The sequence below is a fragment of the Colletes latitarsis genome, chromosome 11, assembly GCF_051014445.1.
Source record: "Colletes latitarsis isolate SP2378_abdomen chromosome 11, iyColLati1, whole genome shotgun sequence".
In the NCBI taxonomy this organism is placed as follows: Eukaryota; Metazoa; Arthropoda; class Insecta; order Hymenoptera; family Colletidae; genus Colletes; species Colletes latitarsis.
In genome coordinates, this window is record NC_135144.1 from 17,542,329 (window position 1) to 17,562,037 (window position 19,709).

At 41.3% G+C, this 19,709-nt stretch overlaps 3 protein-coding genes and 1 non-coding gene across 4 annotated transcripts; 3 read left to right on the forward strand and 1 right to left on the reverse strand.

The window, feature by feature from the left end:
* Positions 1-397: 397 nt before the first annotated feature.
* Positions 398-13,604, reverse strand: LOC143347932 (protein big brother). The gene is made up of 3 exons (XM_076777595.1): positions 13,203-13,604; positions 12,132-12,323; positions 398-3,313 (listed from the first exon to the last, which is right to left on the reverse strand). The coding sequence occupies exons 1-3, from the start codon at positions 13,392-13,394 to the stop codon at positions 2,939-2,941; spliced, it is 759 nt and encodes a 252-aa protein (XP_076633710.1). The 5' UTR covers positions 13,395-13,604; the 3' UTR covers positions 398-2,938.
* Positions 13,605-16,167: 2,563 nt separating this feature from the next.
* Positions 16,168-17,526, forward strand: LOC143348037 (uncharacterized protein CFAP97D2-like). Its single transcript, XM_076777801.1, has 2 exons — positions 16,168-16,493; positions 16,953-17,526. Exons 1-2 carry the CDS (start codon positions 16,419-16,421, stop codon positions 17,175-17,177), a joined length of 300 nt encoding a protein of 99 aa, XP_076633916.1. The 5' UTR covers positions 16,168-16,418; the 3' UTR covers positions 17,178-17,526.
* Positions 17,527-17,659: 133 nt separating this feature from the next.
* On the forward strand, positions 17,660-18,986 carry LOC143348344 (leucine-rich repeat-containing protein 23; the record flags this gene model as incomplete). The annotated part of the gene is made up of 2 exons (XM_076778433.1): positions 17,660-18,034; positions 18,375-18,986. Coding segments are annotated over 2 exons (987 nt in total), but the record flags the coding sequence as incomplete, so codon positions are not given.
* Positions 18,987-19,291: 305 nt separating this feature from the next.
* On the forward strand, positions 19,292-19,453 carry LOC143348668 (U1 spliceosomal RNA). The gene has a single exon (XR_013080812.1). It is a non-coding gene; the product is annotated as a U1 spliceosomal RNA (small nuclear RNA).
* The last annotated feature ends 256 nt before the right edge of the window (positions 19,454-19,709 follow it).

The window sequence follows — 19,709 nt, forward strand, 5'->3', positions numbered from 1 at the left end:
TCGATGTAAGACGATAATGCGAGCCGTGGAATTCTTATAAGAAGCCCTACTCGCGGAGAACCGATACGGGGGGAACAAGGACCCTTGTCACTTCCCACGGACGGTTCCTTAAGATCGTCGCGAAACCAACGGAAAGTCGACCGTTGATCCTTTCTCAGTTTCACCCGATCGAAACGTATTCATTGTTCCCGTGAACAATAATTAAAACTTTTATTTTGATTAACCTTTCAACTATAATTAATTTTGATTGCAATTGACAACATATTTTATATCTGTAGTATTATCCTTACCAAACATGGCGTCCAAGAAATGGTTCTTCTAGATCACTGGTCTCTGGAATCCGTAACTGAAAGAACAAGTTGTTTCGTTTGGGATATTACTGAAAAGATGGACACGGTTCGACGGAAATTACATTTAATCGATAAACAGCTTTTTACAATTCGAGCGCGATCTCCACGCTCGTTCGTCATTCTTGGGGGTTTCCCAGCGCTATTCGCACACCGTCGCGATTCAAAGGGTGCTCGAAGCCACGAAAAATTAACCTAACGATCTTTACAAATATGTACAATACAACGTAAAAACGATATCGCGTGGCGGATCGGTGTGGATCGACGTATACCAAATTAGGGCTGGGGACTCTTCTAATATTATTGTCAGAGTATTCAAGTATTCGAATGCCGTGTCATTTGAATACTTGGGTATTCAAGTTACTATATTACTCGTATATTTGAGTACTGAAATGCCATACTATTTGCGTATGGGAATATATTCGTCGAATATTTGAATCACCAGGTTCTTCGAACACTCGAATACAAAATATTCAACAAGTAGTCCCAGCCCATTACCAAATAGAAAATTATTCGACGACTAACTCGCGCGCGCGCTCGCAGAATTCCGAAAGATTCCGTGAATCATCGTGTCTCGTCGCTTGGATGTGACGCAACCGGTCAATCTTTCGTTTCGTCAGGAATTCCAGAGCAACATGATCGCGTGCCCTTTTTCCTTTTCATCGAGGAAATTATTCCTCTTAAAGATTGGCTTTTTTTTTTAAATTGCAGGTCCACTTAAAATTACAATCTGGAAAGCTCGATGGCACATGGAAAGAAAGTTAACCTATAACCGAGACGAACGAGTTAACTTGTACAGAAACGGTACACGAATCATTTCATTTTCAATCCCCACTACGGATACGGTATATTTTCCCTCGTACTTTTTTTTACACAACACTCGTATTGATAATAATTTTCGTTGTCGTTCGTGTTTGAATTAACTCGTCTTTATTCGTTTTCATACTCTTAAATTAATGGAACAATAGACGTTGTAAACAAATTTTAATAATGACGATGAAATTCGTGTGCGCGCGTGACGAGTTTAAATGAAGGGAAATTCTATAGTAAAATCACGATTAGAATTGAAACGCGAGCACTGATTATATGTATTTGTATATTTATATATTTCCGACCGATTTATTATGCGGGGGAAAACGCGAACGATACTTTAACCATAGCATTTCTTGAAAATAGTTGATCTTTTAAAAATGTACAGGATTCTTACAAAAAATGAGCCTACTACCTAACTTGAATTTTAAATTGTCAACTATTCAAATTTCCTTTTATAAAAAAATCAAGTACAATAGCCCCCCCCTCCTTCATAATATCGTGAACACAATTGCGATTAAGTGTCAACATAATTCCGTTTCTTTTTGTTTGAAAATAATTATATCCAAGAAATTATAGCCTTTTTAACAATGTCAGAAATAGTTAGATTATATTTTTAAACTAGCCGTTCCAGCTTTGAATATATCGGGGGATTCGGTCTAGTTTCCAGGATACGCCGTGTTGACCATCCAGCATCGATCGTATATTTTAAATTGATATGTTAATCGTACGCTATACTCGAATTTAGGCGCGACGTCGTTTTACCATTTCACTGGACGAAGTCTCGTCGCACAGATTCTCAAAACCTTCCACAAAAACTCTTATCGTCGTTATAATTGTACATAGAAATTCGGCGTTGTTGCGATTATGTTTACAGATGCGTTTCCAAGTCTCGAAGATCGTCCGGTCGACGACAGGGAAAATAAAATATTAATCGCGTAATGATTTCTTCCGTGCAAACTGATCGTCTTTCACGAGAGGGATGCACGCGAATCGCTTAACCTAAACTTGTCCTTGATGCGCGTCTTCGATCGAATATAAAACTCGGAAGGAAGTCTGCAAAATTTTAGGGGCGTGGACCGAATAACATGTACTATCCAGTGATGACTTGTTGGCTAGGCACCAACAAACTAAACGGGGCAAGGGCAAGGAGAGAAGGTCTTCGCGCCGCCATATTCCCACTGGAGGCTCGCTCTGACGTCACACGTTGCATAGTAGTAGGGTCTCCATAACCACGATATATTTTTCTTTTATTCACGGCTAGTATTTTGAGCGTACGATTACTCCAATGCCTCTCAGTCTTGTCCTATCCTACTTTGTCCCTATAAGTTTCGTTCGTGTAAGAGCAGGTTATTACGCTACGGCCAATCAGCGTGCCTAGCCATCAAGTCATCACTGGATAGTATGTGCAAAATCCTACTCTAATTTCTTGCAGAATAACGTCCATTTCTATTAACGAGGACAGTGGAGACGTTTGTCAAAGCTACCCAAAATGACCAAAGATTCAAACCCAGACCTAACCTCCTATAGAACACTGCGGACACATCACCCACTGGGACACCACGGCACACACGTTCTCCAATCGTTTAAGGATTACCCGACCACCTAAGGAGTTCAACGTACCGATCAATCTATTCTTCTCTCTAACGAACGTTTCGACGGATATCACGTGGTTCTTCCCATCCGGTAGCTTCCAAGCCGGCTCGAGGGCGATAAGAGGGATGCAGCCCGGGATCGAAAAGGAGTCAAGAGGAGGTCTTGTTGGCGAATTTCTCGCTGCCTCAGTAGGCTCTTAATCCGACTTCCATCTCGGGGTCTTGTCGGTGGGCAAGGTGGGGCTCGATTCCTCTGGCGGTTCCCGTGCCGGTTCCAGTCACGTGGTGACCGTGGTGGCCGTGGTGGTGATGGTGATGGTGATGATGGTGATTCAGGTGCGGCGGCTGCGCGGCAGCGTTCCTGTACGCCCTCTGTTTCTCGTCGAACTCGCGCACTCGTTGGCTGTAACGTTCCAACTGATCGCGAAGGACAGCGTCCTCCTCGGCCGCCCGTTTCTCGTCGAACTCTAGGCATCCGACCCCGTCGAGCCTCTCCAGGTCGATCCAACCCCGCCACAACACGCACACACCGTTCATTATCAGCTGCGACCTCAGATGCACCTGAAATCAGAAACACCGGTTTCTGGTGAACATTTCGGGGACACCTGAAGAAAACTGTTTATTCAAATTTATCGAACGTAGGAATCGAGGGGAAATAACCAAGATACGGCGCTGATTTCGAAGCTACGACCCTCGAATTACTGACCAGTCCTGCTATTATTGTAACGGGGACATGTATAATTCAGGAAACGAAACGGAGAATTATTTTTTTCTTTCGTTTAAAAATAATCATCATTAAAGGTACATTGAACGAACACAAAAAATCGCGCGATTGATTGCACGCGCGATCCTCAATTTCTCGGCGGGGCGTGACCAAGAAACTCGAGGGAACTTGCTCGCGCAAGACACCCGGGAATCATCAAAGTAATTTCTAACGAACAAGAAATCGCAAGCCTGCTACACGAGACCACTTTTCCGTTTCGATGTTCTGGAGACGATTCCCCCCCACCGTCGTTTGTGGAGATGCTTGTACGCCGCAGATGCATCGTGGGAGGGGTCCATTAGGGCTCTCGTAACCCGTCTTCAAGTTTCAATCATGTTTCGGCCCCCCTGACCCCTCCTCCGGCCCGAGTTTCTTATTTCCAACGAACGATTACGCAGATTGGACGGTACAAGCTTCGAGGAAATATGAAATTGCAAAGCCGACAGTACAAGAGGAGGGACGGCGTCGAGAACAATACGGAAATCGAGCCCCTTATCGACGAATTTTTGCCTACTATTCCAAAAACATTATTCTACCACAAATAGTTTAAACACAATGTCCAAACTTAAATGGAAAACAAATTTCTGAGAAATGATTTGAAATTTTATTTCTAACAATTGTTTCTTACTTTTATGTTGAATAATTCTTTAATCTTATACTCCTATACAGGATGTTCGGCCAACTCTAGAAAAAATTTGATTAGGAGATTCTCGAGGCCAAAATAAGACGAGAATCAAGAATATCAATTTATTGGTTGAGGCTTCCTTAAAAAATTATTAACGTTTAAAGTTCCGCCCGTACTGAATTTTTTTCTCGAAAATGCATAGGATTTCGAGGGTATGTCTAATGACCAAAAATGACTGTAATTGATCCCCACAACCGAAAATAATTTTTCCAGAATGATTTCAAACTTTTTAATTTTGTCAAAAAATTTAGGCACCTACCCCCTGTCGATTTTTCTTAAACATTCGTTTTTTATTTTTAATAAATTTGGTTGGCGCTGTATGGAAAAGTTGTTTAGTACTTATTTGTAGGTATCCGTGAGCTCTACTTAAAAAAAAATTTCAATGAGATACGTTCACTATTGTAGGAGTTATGGCCGTTTGAAAATTGGACCACTTTTATGGGGTTTTTCGCATTTTACGGGGTCAAGGATCAACTTTTCCAATATTTTTAGAATTTCTACATATTCTTCGCTAAAATACGCGTTGATTGCTTTTTTAAACATTGAAATCGTCCAATCCGTTCAGAAGTTATGACGTTTTAAAGATATGCATGAAATTTCAGTGGCCTCACATTAGACCAGAAAATTTTTCGGCAAAAAAAAAATTTCAAATTGTTCTGAAAAAATTATTTTCGGCTGCGGGGATCAATTACAATCATTTTCGGTGAATACAAATACCTCGAAAATCCTACACACTTACGAGAAAAAAATTCGCGTAGGTAGAAAAATTTTATTAATAATTTTTAACAATAATTTTGTTAGTAACTTTTTAACGAAGCTTCAATCGACAAATTCTCGTTGAACACCCTGTATAATAATTGTTTTTTACATTCGTTTAAAACAGTTGTCTATATTCGTTTGAAATAATTATTTCCTCCCTTCCTTTCGAATGAAATTCGCCCCAAGTCGGTATTGTAAAATGGTGGTCGACGGTGCGTAAAAGCCGGCAACAAAATTTTCGAAAGACTAAACGGTCCTTGGTTTTACGACACGGACAACGACGTTGACCAGCGTACAATTTACGCGAAGCAAGGGACGGATGGGCCTAGCCGCCGGGTCTCGAAAAAGTCGAAACGGGCAATTATCTCGGCCCTGCTCGACAGGGTTATTTTATTTCCTGGCAAATGGCCCCGTTTCCGGTCGCGTTGTAAAGTTTAGGAACTGTTACGAAATCCAAGCTGACCGTGAAAAACCCCCGTCGATGTTTCGCCCCAGGTTCGTTTCGAGAAATACTTTGTTTCCTTCTTGGAATTTACCGTGGAAAATCTATAATTTTCTTCGACGTTTAATCGACAAAATTGAAGCATCGATTACTCGATTATATGCTGCAACGAAATGTTAATACGACGTTCGAAGAATTCAATCGGAGACGGGGAAAATGACTATCGTAATTACTAGAACAATTCCAATAGCCACGCCATCTATGAACACTATTATTTGTTATTTGTACTCATTTCGTTAGATGTCGTTCTTCTGCTTTTGTCGTAAGAGAATTACTTCACGTCGCGAAGAAATGTGCCCCTATTCCAGAGTGAAACACTTTGAACTTTTAACCTCGTTAAATTGAGCGTGTCAAACGTTCCAAACATCGAATCGACGTCGAATTGCTCGCGGTAAAGAAACAGCTTTCCGCGAACGGGCACAAAAAATGTGGAACCAAGTAACAAGTCGGAGGAAAAATCATCGTTACGAGCCTCGTCTCATTCTTTTCATTTCTGTTTCCTTTTTTTACGTCGAAGCATACAGCTGGTTGTCGGCACGACGTAACAATGTAGCCTCGCAGCGTGCGGCTCTTTGTCGAATCATAATCGACCGGCGGGAAATCGTCAGCGGGCGACTGCGACTCTCCGTCGGTTCGATAATCGAATCGTTTGTCCCCTTTTTTTTAGAGAAAGACCAAACGATTCGGCGATCTCTGTTGGCGGTGGAAATTTCGGATCTTCGAACCTGAGAAACTTTCTTTTCCGTCAATTGGAAATTACATAACCTACAAATTATCGAATTTATTCTTGTAATCTCGTAGAAATTCATGATTCTGACGAGGCTTATTTCCTTAATCCCTTCCACTATTTTCACGAGTCCGACTCGTGATGAAAATTTTAGGCCAAACTTCGTGAATAACTCGAGTGTAATTCGTAATCGACATTTCAACAAAATATGAATATCACGAGTCGAACTAGAAAATATCGATATTCCATCGATCGCAATACCGTGTTTCAAGTTCCGATATTAGGGTTCGTTCCGATCAATTGGGCGTATAGGTTAGGTACGGTTTCTTCCGAATTTCAGCGTAGTGCAAGGGCTTAAACGCTTTTCCCTCGAGAATTAATTTCTGTATATCCTTAGCGAGGAATCCAAGTCACCCATACGTGGAAGAACAGGGAAATCGCCGTAGTAGAATTAGTTCCGTAACGTCATTTCGAGGAATTGCATCGTCAGAGTGTTCAACGTAAACAGGTTGACGTCAGATACCACCGACAATAGATTTTGACATACAATGACTGCAATACGTCTCGCGTACGAATCGTCGTCGATTCACAAAGCGTCGCGTGGACACGTAACGGGGAAACCCGTCGGATTCGCATCTCGAAGGACAGTGTATAATTCACGCGATAGTCGACGAATAAAGACCTGCCTCTTCTCGTTGAACGAAGTATAATGCGTTATCATCAACGCCAGGATACATTTGTTAAATGGCGAAGGTACAATTATATTTCGACAGCTTCCTTTGCACATATCTCGATAACCATAAAATACTAGCTCCATAATGCTATACAGGGTGTTCGGCCACTCCTGGGAAAAATTTTAATGAGAAATTCTAGAGAAAATCAAGAATATCGATTTCTTGACTGAAGCTTCATTAAGAAGTTATTAAAAAATTTCAAATTATTCTGAAAAAATTATTTTTGATTTCGGGCCTGAATTACAATCATTTTTGGTGAATACACGTACCCCTGAAATCCTAGCCATTTTCGAGAAAAAAATTCGAGTAGATACTGAAATTTTCAAACGAAATTGAAAAATTTCAAATCATACTAAAAAAATTATGTTTAGTTACAGGGGTCAATTACTATCATGTTTGGTCATTATACATACCCACGAAATCCTACGCATTTTCGAGAAAAAAATTCGAGTCGATACTGAAATTTTTAAACGAAATTGAGAAATTTCAAATCATACTAAAAAAATTCAATTTAGTTACAGGGGCCAATTACAATCATTTTTGGTGAATAAACATACCCCCGAAATCCTACTCACTTTCGGGAAAAAAATTCGAGAAGGTGTGAAATTTTTCGACAAAATTAAAAAATTTCAAATTGTTCTAAAAAAATTACTTTCGGTTGCAGGGGTCAATTACAATCATTTTTCGTGAATAGACCTACCCCCGAAATCCTACTCACTTTCTAGAAAAAAATTCAGTACAGGCGGAACTTTAAACGTTAATAACTTTTTAACGAAGCCTCCATCAACAAATTAGTATTCTTGATTTTCGTCATATTTTGACCTCTAGAATCCCTCATTAAAATTTTTTCCAAGGGTGGCCGAACACTCTGGATATTCGACACTAGAATGACTACATCTGTAAATGTGTTTCGATAAGATCGGTAAAAAAATTAAATGTCTCGTCCCGTAAAAGAGTTAATAACATTCAAGAACAAAGAACACTGGTCCAACCCCATTCGATTCAAAGTCGTCAAAACGGTCAGATACAAAGTCGACTCTCGTCGAACCATTTAACACCGGGCATTTGAAACCCCGGGAAAGGGGGGCGAGAAAAAAACAAGAAGTTAAACCGTCGGAGGAGTCCAAGAGAATTTCTCACGCGAACCGGGGGTAGGCAGAAAAACTAACAAAATCTATTTCACACCTTTCTTCGTCCGTGTCGCCATGGGCGTGACCCATTATCGCCCTTATAATGGTCGGCGATATTTAAACTGTAACGCGCGCGCGTCTCTTTCACGCGTTTCAACCCTTTCACCAGTCGAATTTGCATGTCGCGGTACCGAACGGAGAAAAAAACGCCGAGCAGATAGACGTAGTCAACCCCGTTGTCGGAACGAGAGGGGTGAAAAATACCGAAAGGGTGGAAAGGCCTGTAAAACAGTGCCGAGACAAACGACCGGCTATTTCGACGGCTCTTTTGTTTTTCGGTAGGCGTTGCCCGTGCCTTTTTGCGCTAGGTCCACTTCGAACACAATGCTTCGAATCGCAACCATACGTCGACGATGTCCTGGCGGAAAGGACGACCGGCCAGGGACTCGCATACGGTCATCGCGCGTGCCCGACTAGGGATCCCTTTGTTTTTCCCGCAGATCGCATTTGCTGTAGACTTTTTCTCTTCTGTAGTTTTCGAATCGTTTTACCGGACATTCCACAAGTAATTTTTCACGACAGACTTTGTCGAAAAACGCACGGAATTTCAGAATGCCGTGGCACCATAATGAATAGTAACGGAGATTCTACTAATCGCGAGAGACGTAACGTGCAAAAATAAAAAAATGAAGTTTTTGCTCGTACCGCGTGGAATTTTACGACTGGAAGGAGAAAGGGATTCCTGTTCGAGGAACCGAAGTAGTCCCTAGGACTTATATTTAGCCCAACGAAAGGACTACCGAGTATCCCGACAGAGTTGTAAATCATCTTGACCTAAGTCAACGCGTTTCGATTTCGGACGTGAAATTTATGCCTCGAGCCAGAGAAGACCGTTAATTTTTGTTCTAATATCCATTCTTGGACCAGGAGAAAATTACACGATTGTTCGTGAAAAAAAAACAACGAAATCAAGGGAATAAACGAACGTTTGGAGGAAAAGTAATGGAAAAATTTTCGATTGGCGAACTTCAATTTTATTTTCGAAACTTGAGGTTATCGGGTCGGTTATGCTCCTTATTAGAACTCGTAGTTGGCAGTCGATTTGTTGAAACGAATGATACGTAATTAAATCGTACGATAAGGGGTTAAACGAAAGAGGGCGGAAAAAAGCGTGCGCGAAGCAACGAGAATCTCGATAAGATCGACGGAAAGCGGGGAATTCCGAGCGATGGCAGCGCCACCGTCGCGCCCTTTCATTTAGTCGGTCTTTATCGAGCTCTATCTCGCTCTCTAGATCTCTCCCTTAATTATTTCCTCTCTACGGGGAACGGCTACGAGGGACAATGAAGGCAGACACGTGCCCGCCGTGCGTCGTTCTTTATTACGGTCTCTTTCTCTCCTCCGCTCATTGTCGATTAAAACAAAACGGTGGCCGGCGGGTCGTCGCGTAAACAACCGGAGCACCTCATGTGTCTCCTCTTCTCGAGTTGGAGAAATAATGAATCGTTAGCGCGGACTCTTGTTCCCTGATAGCTGAGACGAATCTAGAAAAGCGACTGCTGCCACCATTTGAACGAAACAGTGATTCACGAACGCACGTCGAGACTACGAATTGATTACGAATACATTAGGGAGGGTGTCATGATATAAACAAAGAATCATCGAATTTTTTTATAATTTATTGCGAAAAAGGCGTTGGACCAATTATTTTTTTATGTTCCGTTTCGCTATTGGAATATGGAAAAAATATTTTTATCTACTGAAAGATTAATCGAAGCATCGAAACGATGTCTTAATAAATTCCAATATCGACTCAATGTCCAAATTTTAAAATCAATATTAGCTAAAATTGATGGCTGCGTGATCCATTGCGACATAGTAGGAAATATTGAACTCCAGCGGGAGGCAGAAATGTGGCGTCACAGGTCGTTTCGGGTTCTCCAAAGCTCGAAAGTGCCCGGAGATCCAAAGGACTTCCCTCCGTTTACCCGTCGGAGGATTCCAAGAGGGACGGAGCGAGATTTATTACCCATTATATACCAGGTGACTAGTGAAGACTTGGGGCATCTGGCGGCAGCCTCTCGGCTCGTTTCACGGATTTGGAAAAGCGCTAATTGACTCTGGTAGCTCTTAATGGCTGTCGCTGATTCTCTCGATTTTTAAAATCTCCCGCGCTGCTTGCGTCTCCATTTAACTTTCGAACGCGTGCCTTCGACGTGTTTTGACATCCCCGGTTTTAACTTTACGTATTATTATTAGACTGCGGATGTTTATGATCGTAGGTTATTCGAAGGCATTTATGCACGCGGGCGGCGCATATACGCGTGAAAAGTGGGTGCAATGCATTCGCTATATTAGTAAAAAATGTACTATTTAATTACCTACACACTTTTAAAAATATTTCCTCTAGTGTACCTCATACAAGGTGTGAGGAACGTGTGATGAATTATTCTTAAAAATATTGATTTATTTATTATTATAATAGCGTAAAACAAAGTACAAAACGTTGGAACGCTATTTAAGAGTGATTAGGATAGATTCGAACGTGTAAAATGAGAACGAAGATCGAGATGTTGATTAAACGAATGAAAGTTACGAATTTAATCGTGAATATATGGCATACGCACAATCCGGACGCGCGGTGTTTAGAAAATGGCGGATTCGCGACGCATCTATCGATCGCGATGGCGACGCCCCTCCGTCGGCGTCGGCGTACGAGAAAACCAGTTTCAAGCATACTCTTAAATTCTAGCCGAATGAAAAAGCAGTAAGAACATGGAATAAGCCGATAATCTCCGTATCCCTCACATAGCGAAAAATATAAACATTATAATTCTATATAATCATGACTATTTTAATGCCAGCGAGAAATATTTATCGTCTTTGGACGATCGATCGCAAATAAATCGCCCGAGAATCTTTCGTCGGCTGTTAAAACACAATTTCCAAAAGTTTCGCGCAAATTGACTCGTCAGCCAGTCGTGTCGCAAGTCGGGCAAACCTCCCGTCGAGACGGTCAAAAAATTTGGGACCGGATATCATTCTCTCGTCTCGGCGAAAACGCTGACACGGTGACACCATTGTTCGAGAGGCAGAAACGGATACTAAATTGCTAGCGGGGGCGATACACGACGTGTCCCGGGGACATACGACGCCAAGGACATGAAAACTAGACGTCCCGTTCAAACTGGCCCCGTTTAATGACCTCCCATTTGTCGGGCTGCTATTCTCCAATTAGACCCGCCGACGGTTTTACGGGGCCCACGCTGATGCGTGACCGTCGATTCTCATAGAAAAATAACTATAGCCAGACACTTAAATATTCGGACATTTTGCAACTTTCAATTTGTTGACGTATAATTTTGTCTACGACGATTGTTGGATTTCCTAACCGTCTTACTATGTTACAAAAATCATCTCCAGCGACGATTGTATGTGTCTGGAGTTTCCTTTTAGTTTTGACCATGGGTTCTACGAATTCATGGTGTTTATTATACGAAGATAAGAGTTCGTCGCTAGGGCGAACTGCGCTTCACTCTCGTCTTTCTTCTGCGGGTTAAGTCACAGTCCAGTAACAGATCTCTTAGAGAACGGTACGGAACTTTAAGGTATACCTTAACCCCTTAACAGCTCATATTTTTCGGGTTAACCAAGAATGATCAGTTTTCTTTATTGGATTTGTTTCAAAGAATGCAGTTTTTGTTACTTACAATGTTGTATTCAACGTATAATTTGAAAGGAAACAAATATTATCATCCATTAAACGATTAGATTAAACAAATATCGTTTTTCAAAGCAGTCAGACTCGGGCATGAACGTTAAGGGGTTAACGTGTTAAATAGAAAGTATAAAAATTCTACCATTAATTATTGTTGTTTCGATTAAATCATACGTCCCATTAAATATTAGTATATAGATATATAAAATATTAGTTTTAGCATCGTCTTCGTAAAGATAAAAAAAAAAACTAGAATTTTCGAATATTCGAATGCAGAAAAATTCAAGGAGTTTTCATAATCCAACCGTATGACGAATTTTCCATGGAAAAACGTTTGAATCCTAGTAGAAAGTTCGCCTACCTTGCCACAATCCTTCTCGAAATCGCAGTCACCGGCGTCCACGGCGTAGTTCCCGGAAGCGTTACCAAAAACGAGCTGGAGATTCGTGCCCGTCGCCGTGAACGCAATCTCGGTATGACCCTCCCGACAGCCATTTTGAAAGCGTACACGACGTTCCTCAACTGGCCTGTCTCTGTAACCGGTGTACCTAACCTGAAACAGAATCATTTTGGTTGTGATAGTTACGGCGATTTCTGGTACTTTTAATTTACGGGAGAAACGAAAGATCTTTTGAACCTGTTAGACGAGAATCCCCCCCTTCAATTTAATGAACATCGAGAAATTCGCGGCAGTTTTAATAGGAACAATTATGATTCGAGAAAATGAGGACATTCCTTTCAAGCGATTTACTGTATTTGCGATGAATCATCTTTTTCCTTACATTCCTGGGTATTTCCTACGCGCCAGAGGCAAGTAAAACTTCTAAACGAATAAAATTATTCGATTTAACTGTTCGAATATTGTTTTCTTTGCGATAAATTTTATCTTGATAATTTAAATGACAATATACGAGGAAGAATCGAGTCGTGCAGAAATAAACGTCCCAGGAATCTTATGAATCATGCTGAGAAGAGAAGAACACGTTGAATATCAAACGAAATACTGCAATCATTCGGAACGAGTCACCGATGGAAGTCGAAAGGAATTACATTGCGATTTGTATCGTTACAATTCGTGTAATTTCGAATTTCGATTCCGAGGCATGTTTCGCACTGTTTGTGTAAACAAGTACGTTCCACGAACGCGAACAGAAAGATTCTTCGTCCCAAATATCAATTGTACACAGATTACAGATTAAGTACCACGAAGATCGATGTTGTATTCGGATTTTCGTTTACAAATATTCACGGAATAACGAATAAAAACATTAGATTCACTCGTACATTAATTTCTAGCTTGCAACTTTATTCGGGAAGATATTGGTTCAAACAATCCCTCAACGAACTCAATTTTACGAATGAATTTATAAGTGGAATAAACAGAAGATAATTAGGATCTTCTCAATTTACAAAGAAAGCCAAATACACTAACCTCGCTTTCTCGACAAAGTCGCCTGAACAGTTCGTCGCTGCCAAACTTGTCCTTCTGGTCGGGGACCACTCTGGGCACTTTGAACATGAACCTAGGCCGTGGTTGCTCGTACAGGCCCATTCCGTCGAAAGGCAACACGCTGACACCTAGCCCTCCGGGTCCTCCGGGGTGTTCGCTCATCGTATGCATCATCTTGAGAAGCTTTTATCGACGAAGATCTTCCGACAACGACCTTACGATCAAGTAACTCGACGCAGAATAATGCAATGGTGATCAAAAACCGTTTTCACTCGTGGAACGTTTCACTCGAACGTATGAAATTCGATCTGCGAATGATCAAGTCTACGATACCGCGCAACCAACTGCGCCCAACGGCGTCTCGGTGGAGACTAAGGACTAGCGGGCCGGGGAAGGCTCTAGATCGGTGGTTCTGACGCTGGCCACGCCCACCGACGCGTCCCCGAATCCCTACCAGACTCGAAGAGACCCAATCACGAGCCAACGACCATGGGGGATTCTCCCGCTTAGTTTCACCCTTCGAGGCAACGGTGGAACAGGCACGGGTTGACTCTGAAATTGCGTTACCGGATTTTCCAAACGCCGGAGCTCGGATCATGTTTACGTTTCAGGACGTTGAAATTGGATGCGGGTATAACTGTTGAATTCCTGGGCTTAGGTGCCTGAAGAATATTGTGCTTTAGGCAATGGCGGGTTCAAGAGTTCAGAAGAGATGGGACTAATAAAGATGTACGTGGAAAATTCGAGAATCGCAACCCTAGAGATTCTAAACAGAAATAGAAATATATTTACTAGTCACAATTCTTTTCGTGGGTGGTAATTACATTGAAAAAAATGCAAGAAAGAAAAGTTTTAGTGGTTCGTAAGTACATAAAATATTACTGGGTCAGTTACTCCACGTCTCACGAAGAATTCATAAAAATTAGGTATCGTTTGATGAATTCGATTGAAAGGCTCTCGTAGCTCCCGTGAATTTTGGAAACACGTTTCCAAAGGCTAATTTACGAGCACACTTTTGCCGTTGGCGCGAAGCAAGAATGAAAGGAACGAAAGACGATGGTAGAACGTAGAAAAAAAAAACGAAAGGATACTGTGTGGGTATCCGTGACCGGTAACGCGAATCGCGCAAAGGGACGTCGATCTTAATCGCGGATACTCGACAATGATCCTCTCGAACGGATGAGCCCTCGACACTCGAGAGAGGATGAAGATCTCTTCCCTCGAGGGGATACGCGCTCTGTTGTAGAGGAGGCCCGACACACAGGGCCCCCCTGACATGTATTTCCCATATCTACGGGGGTTATGTCAGCCAATCCCCGCCACTCGTTGGATCCTGCTACAGTATATTATATTATCCTCGTGATTCTGTGATTCACTCTTCACCTCGCCCCATCCCTTTTATCCGGCGCGAAGGATTCACCAACCGGCTGATGCTGCTTTCACGTAGCGACCAGCTGACGCAGAAAACGTTTCTTTTCATTCGTCGGCTCGTACGACGAGCCTCGGCCTGGAAAGTAGCTAATGGATTACGTTTAGACTCGGGATAACGAGGATATCATTGTTTTTGTAACGATAGACCTCGACAGGTTGGATGTACATGTAACGATAAAAGTAAATTTTGTTAATAATCGATGGCGAAATTGGAGACTAGCAAGTATCCATCGCCCTTAAACTTTCACCGACGACTGTAGTCAACCAAAAAAAAAAAGACAGCGAGTGAGACTGAATGAGATAAGTAACATTCTCTTTTATATGGGTAATTGCCGGCACTCGAGCTTGTATCGTTGTTTAAATGTTGTCCTTCACGCTTCACTGATCCCAAAGGAAATCCCCCAGTTGGAAGGGATAGAAATGTTCAACTTACGAATCAAAATATTTTCGCGAGTCGTGAAGGTAGCACGACGGTGGGTGAAATTAAGGTAGAAAGAGGATTCTGAATCGTCGCAGGTAAAAGTTCGCTGAAACGGTCGAAGGTAAATAGCTTTATAACCCATTTATACAATCACTATGGTACCCAGCAATCCGTGAGATTTTACTGCACCAATATCTTCGACTTTCCATTAGGGAATTTTCCGGTTCCCCAACTTGAAAACCGAGTCCTCCTTTTTCAAAGAACGAGTCACGACGAAACATTTTATGCGACTGCAATGTCTATTGCAATAAAGTTTCCTTTACCTGGTTTCTTGCGCTAGGGATTAACCCTCCGACTTAAACATAATTAAAATCCACCGGGTAATATTGTCGTGAACTGAAGGAAGGCAATTCGAAAACACATGATTTGAAAAAACATATCTAAATAAAATGGATTACTTTACCATAAATTTAAATTAAACATAGAAATTTTTGTCAAAGAACACAATCGAAAATAAGGGCGGTGCCACTCGTTATCAATTTTTTTTATCATACTTCATATGCACCGATCTAATATTTATGATACATCTCTCGCGATCGAAGCGACACGGACGAATTCGTAAAAGCGCACGTGCGTGAGTGCACGCGTGGAGCCACCGCCACCACGGGCTCCGCTGGAGGCTGGGATTGGCCAGGCTTGTGGACCAATCTCAGTCGAGAGGCGGGAGTCATTCCGTCGACGCGTATTTTTTACATTTCCGTGCAGTAAACGCACGCGGGAAATTAATTTCGCTGTGCTTGGCATTCATGGCGACGGAACATTCCCTTACGATCGAACGGAGGCCACCGACTCTATTCAAGACAGAATATTCTAAACCCTAAACGACTTCCAAAACGTGTAATGAACTTTTTTATCGCGGAAAAGATTGATCGTAACCTGACCTAGGCACATTTAAAATAACGTTATTCGAAATAATATATATATAGATTATTAAAACTAATTAGATAATTTAAAATAACCATTATTTCATATAACGAAATTATTTCTGTTATTCAAAATGAAAGATTGAAATGATTGTTTCGAATAATCGTTTCTTTCAAATAAAGTCACTTTTATGTTATGCGTAAAAGAAAAATAAGGAGCAATTATTTCCAATTGTTATTTGTTACTTAATTTCAAATAAAATATGTCCAAGCCTGATCAGAACCCTATTCAGAGCGGGACACGCCAAACAAAGACCAGATCAATAGAGTTCCGTCGCGGAACCGTTGCTAAAGAAACTATGTGATTGTGCCCACTATATCGTGTAAACATCCGAAACGAGCTTCGTCGATTGAACGAACAACATGTCCTGCGAAAAGAAGAATCCTTCCGTTTTGTCCACTTGGAAGCACAAGGCTTATGAACGACATCGTTTGAAAGTAAGTGCGAAAGAATATTTATTATCCAAGGTACATATATTGTAAGAAAGAATAGTGCACAACGAGAGTGGTGAATAAGGCTTAAAAATTGGCCTTTTAGATCGGAATATCACAAACCATTAGATTTCTCTCCCTTTCTCCCTCTTGCTCCTTAACTTGTGTAACGGATAATCGAGCACCCTCTATTTGTGAGCCACAGAGGTATCGATATCGATAAGAAAGGAAACGTTTGGTAAATCTATACATATAATTTCATTCATTTTGATCTTTTCATCTGGATAAGATAATTCTGGTCGCATGGATCGATGGAATTTTGTAATCTTTGCAAAAAAGTATTAAGCTACATATATCCCAAACCTAATAGTTTAAGAGTCACGACACTTTAAGTTTGAAGGTCACCAGTGCCCACCATAATAGTTAACATGTTAGTATATAAGTTAAATATTATTTATTATTTAGGTGATGAAAGCTACGTGCGCGATAGACGTGAATCCACCGGAAGGTAGGCCTCACGTTGTCTTCAATGCGAAAGGGTTGCAACTGGAACGAGAGAAACAGGATCGCATCGTCAGCGAGAATTTCATTCTTTTGCAGAAGCTACGCCGTATCATGCACCGAAAACGACCCATCGAGGAGAGCCACAGACTGAAATGGGACGAGTCTCGATGCATCAGAACTCGTTGATACGGACAGTGCCATCTGTGAAATCATTTTAATACTTTTGATGCTATTAGGACTCACAATTATTTATTCGTTTATTTGCTAGCAATAGGAAAAGAAACCAGACAGACGAAAGAGAAAACAATATTACACATAGACTACAAAAGTGATGCAAAAAGAAAAACTGTAAGCACATATGTAAATCTCTACTCGTCGTAAAAATGTTGGGAATTAAAATTCAAAATTAGTCCGTCAGACGGCACTTACGTAACTCTTAATGATCGAAATGGCACATTTTGAGTTATTAACTGAATTTAATAAATAATTTGTTCATAAGGTCACTAATAGTTTTTAACTTCTAAAAATTCTACAAATGCATTTGTACGTGTTTATATACATACGGATTTTACAATAAAATTTTTCATGGCAGTTTATTGTCACATGAAAACGTACCTTGAAAGTTCGTAGAGCGGTTTCTAATCACCGTAATAAAAGATTGAAGAACAATAGAAGAGAAAATGGAGGCGTACGAAGAAGCAGAGGGTGAGTTTGAAAAATACCCTAGCGACAAATCCTCGTCGGTTTTCGAGGACACTTCACGAGTCTTGACTCCTTCGGAGGCTGGTGAATGTCTTCACACGTTAGGAAAGTGCGATTCCGGCCTGGGTTACGCTTATTTAGGTCTGGACGCCTCCAACAAGGGTCTGACCGACATTAGGATCATACCAATGTTCAAGTACGTTCTTTACGTGGACGTTTCCGGAAATAGACTGACCACCGACGATCTTCGCCATCTTTCGAAGATGACGTACCTTCTGATGCTTCGTGCCGACAGAAATCAGGTGTCTTCTTCCGAAATGGAACCGTTGCCGTACCTGCAGGTCCGTGATCAAATTTTTGAGAAGTGGGGAGGGAAGCATTATGTGGAACCCGAATGGCGGGAAAAACAGACGGAATAATAACATACATTGCTTTTCCCGCCATTTTCACGTCATGCTGCTTTCCCCCCTCGAAAATGGTATTTGGCTTATTTTTCTGGCTATGCTGGTCGCGACAATGTTACGATTTTTCGACAATTTCTATACAGTCAAATGCTATAGAACATTTAATTCGCGACCAATGTAAAGGATGAAACTGTTTCTAAACCAGACCCCGTATTCTGATACGAAATTAAGTAATGGCCGAGCAGCTTGAAACAGTTTCCCTCTCGTTTCGTCTTAGGTTCTCACTTTAAACAAAAATAAACTAACAAGCTCGTCGGGCATCTCTCATCGGCTTCTAGAATGTCTGGAATTAAACCACAACAATATCGACGAAGTAACATTGAATCCGTACGAGCTGGATAACCTAAAAACTCTCGAAATGCGCGGCAACCTGCTGGCGACGACCAACGGAATATTTTTCCCTGGATTGACACGTTTGTATCTGGCGGAGAATCAAATCGAGAGATTGGAGGGCCTGGAAATGTTGGTCAACTTAAAGATCTTACATCTGAGGAGTAACAAACTGTCGAATTTGGACGGATTTGACTCGCGTTGTGCCAAGCTTGATTATTTGAACCTACGAAACAACGAGATCGCGAAAATCTCGGAGCTAGAAAAATTGGATTGCTTGCCAGCGCTGGAGACTCTGATTATTTTGGAAAATCCTGCTATCGGCGACAAAGAATCGGACGAAGAAAGCGCATATAGACAGATTGTTTTAGCTATATTACCTAACCTGACGCGACTCGACAAGGACCCGGTGCTTTATCACGAGAAGAGGGAAGCCAAGGAATTTCGTAAACAGATGATGCTCGATGGGACGAAGTTCACCGATTTGGACTTTAAATAATAACAAATAAGAGAACTGAGAATACGTAAGTACACAGCAAAACGTAGAAATTGCTTATGTTCATTTTATTATATATATAGGATATAGAATAGATGATTTTTAGAGCCTGTAATTTGTTCACAAGTTCAAAGATTCAATGCAGCGAAAGTCTTAAACGCGAAACACCAAAAAATACTAATTTATGGTTACACTGTACTAGACTATTGTACTAAACTGACGCTAGAGCGCGTAGCGGATGAAGCAGTTTCTCGCAGTCAAAATTACTCGCTATAGACTATAACTTTCATCGAGAAGTGGAGGAAAGCATACTTACCTGGCGTAGAGGTTACCGTGATCAATAAGGCGGTTCCTCCAGGGCGAGGCTCGTCCATTGCACTACGGTTGGGCTGACCTCTGCGAATATCCCTAATGTGGATATCTCGGGCGTAGAATTTTTGTTAGTCGGGACTGCGTTCGCGCTATCCCGGATAAAACAATTATAAAAATAAGTTCGTAGTTTAAGGAAGAGAGTATGAAGTTTTTGAAACTTTCACAAAGATCTATAAATGTAAAATTGGGAGTTTTCATATACAAGGGTTTTATGTTATACTATCGATCATCACGTATCACGATGTTCGAAAAAGTTTGGTTTTTGAGACAGACTAAATACACTTTCCTCGATGTTTATTACTTTGTATTTTAAGAATTTGTACGTATTCTCGAAAGATGAATGAAAATTAGAAT

Coding starts and splice junctions, on each gene's coding strand:
- LOC143347932 (XM_076777595.1), bottom strand. CDS start 13,394: ATGATGCATACGATGAGCGAACACCCCGGAGGACCCGGAGGGCTAGGT. Junction 12,324..13,202: donor GACTTTGTCGAGAAAGCGAG/GTTAGTGTATTT, acceptor ATTCTGTTTCAG/GTTAGGTACACCGGTTACAG. Junction 3,314..12,131: donor TCGAGAAGGATTGTGGCAAG/GTAGGCGAACTT, acceptor TTCTGATTTCAG/GTGCATCTGAGGTCGCAGCT.
- LOC143348037 (XM_076777801.1), top strand. CDS start 16,419: ATGTCCTGCGAAAAGAAGAATCCTTCCGTTTTGTCCACTTGGAAGCAC. Junction 16,494..16,952: donor ATGAACGACATCGTTTGAAA/GTAAGTGCGAAA, acceptor TTTATTATTTAG/GTGATGAAAGCTACGTGCGC.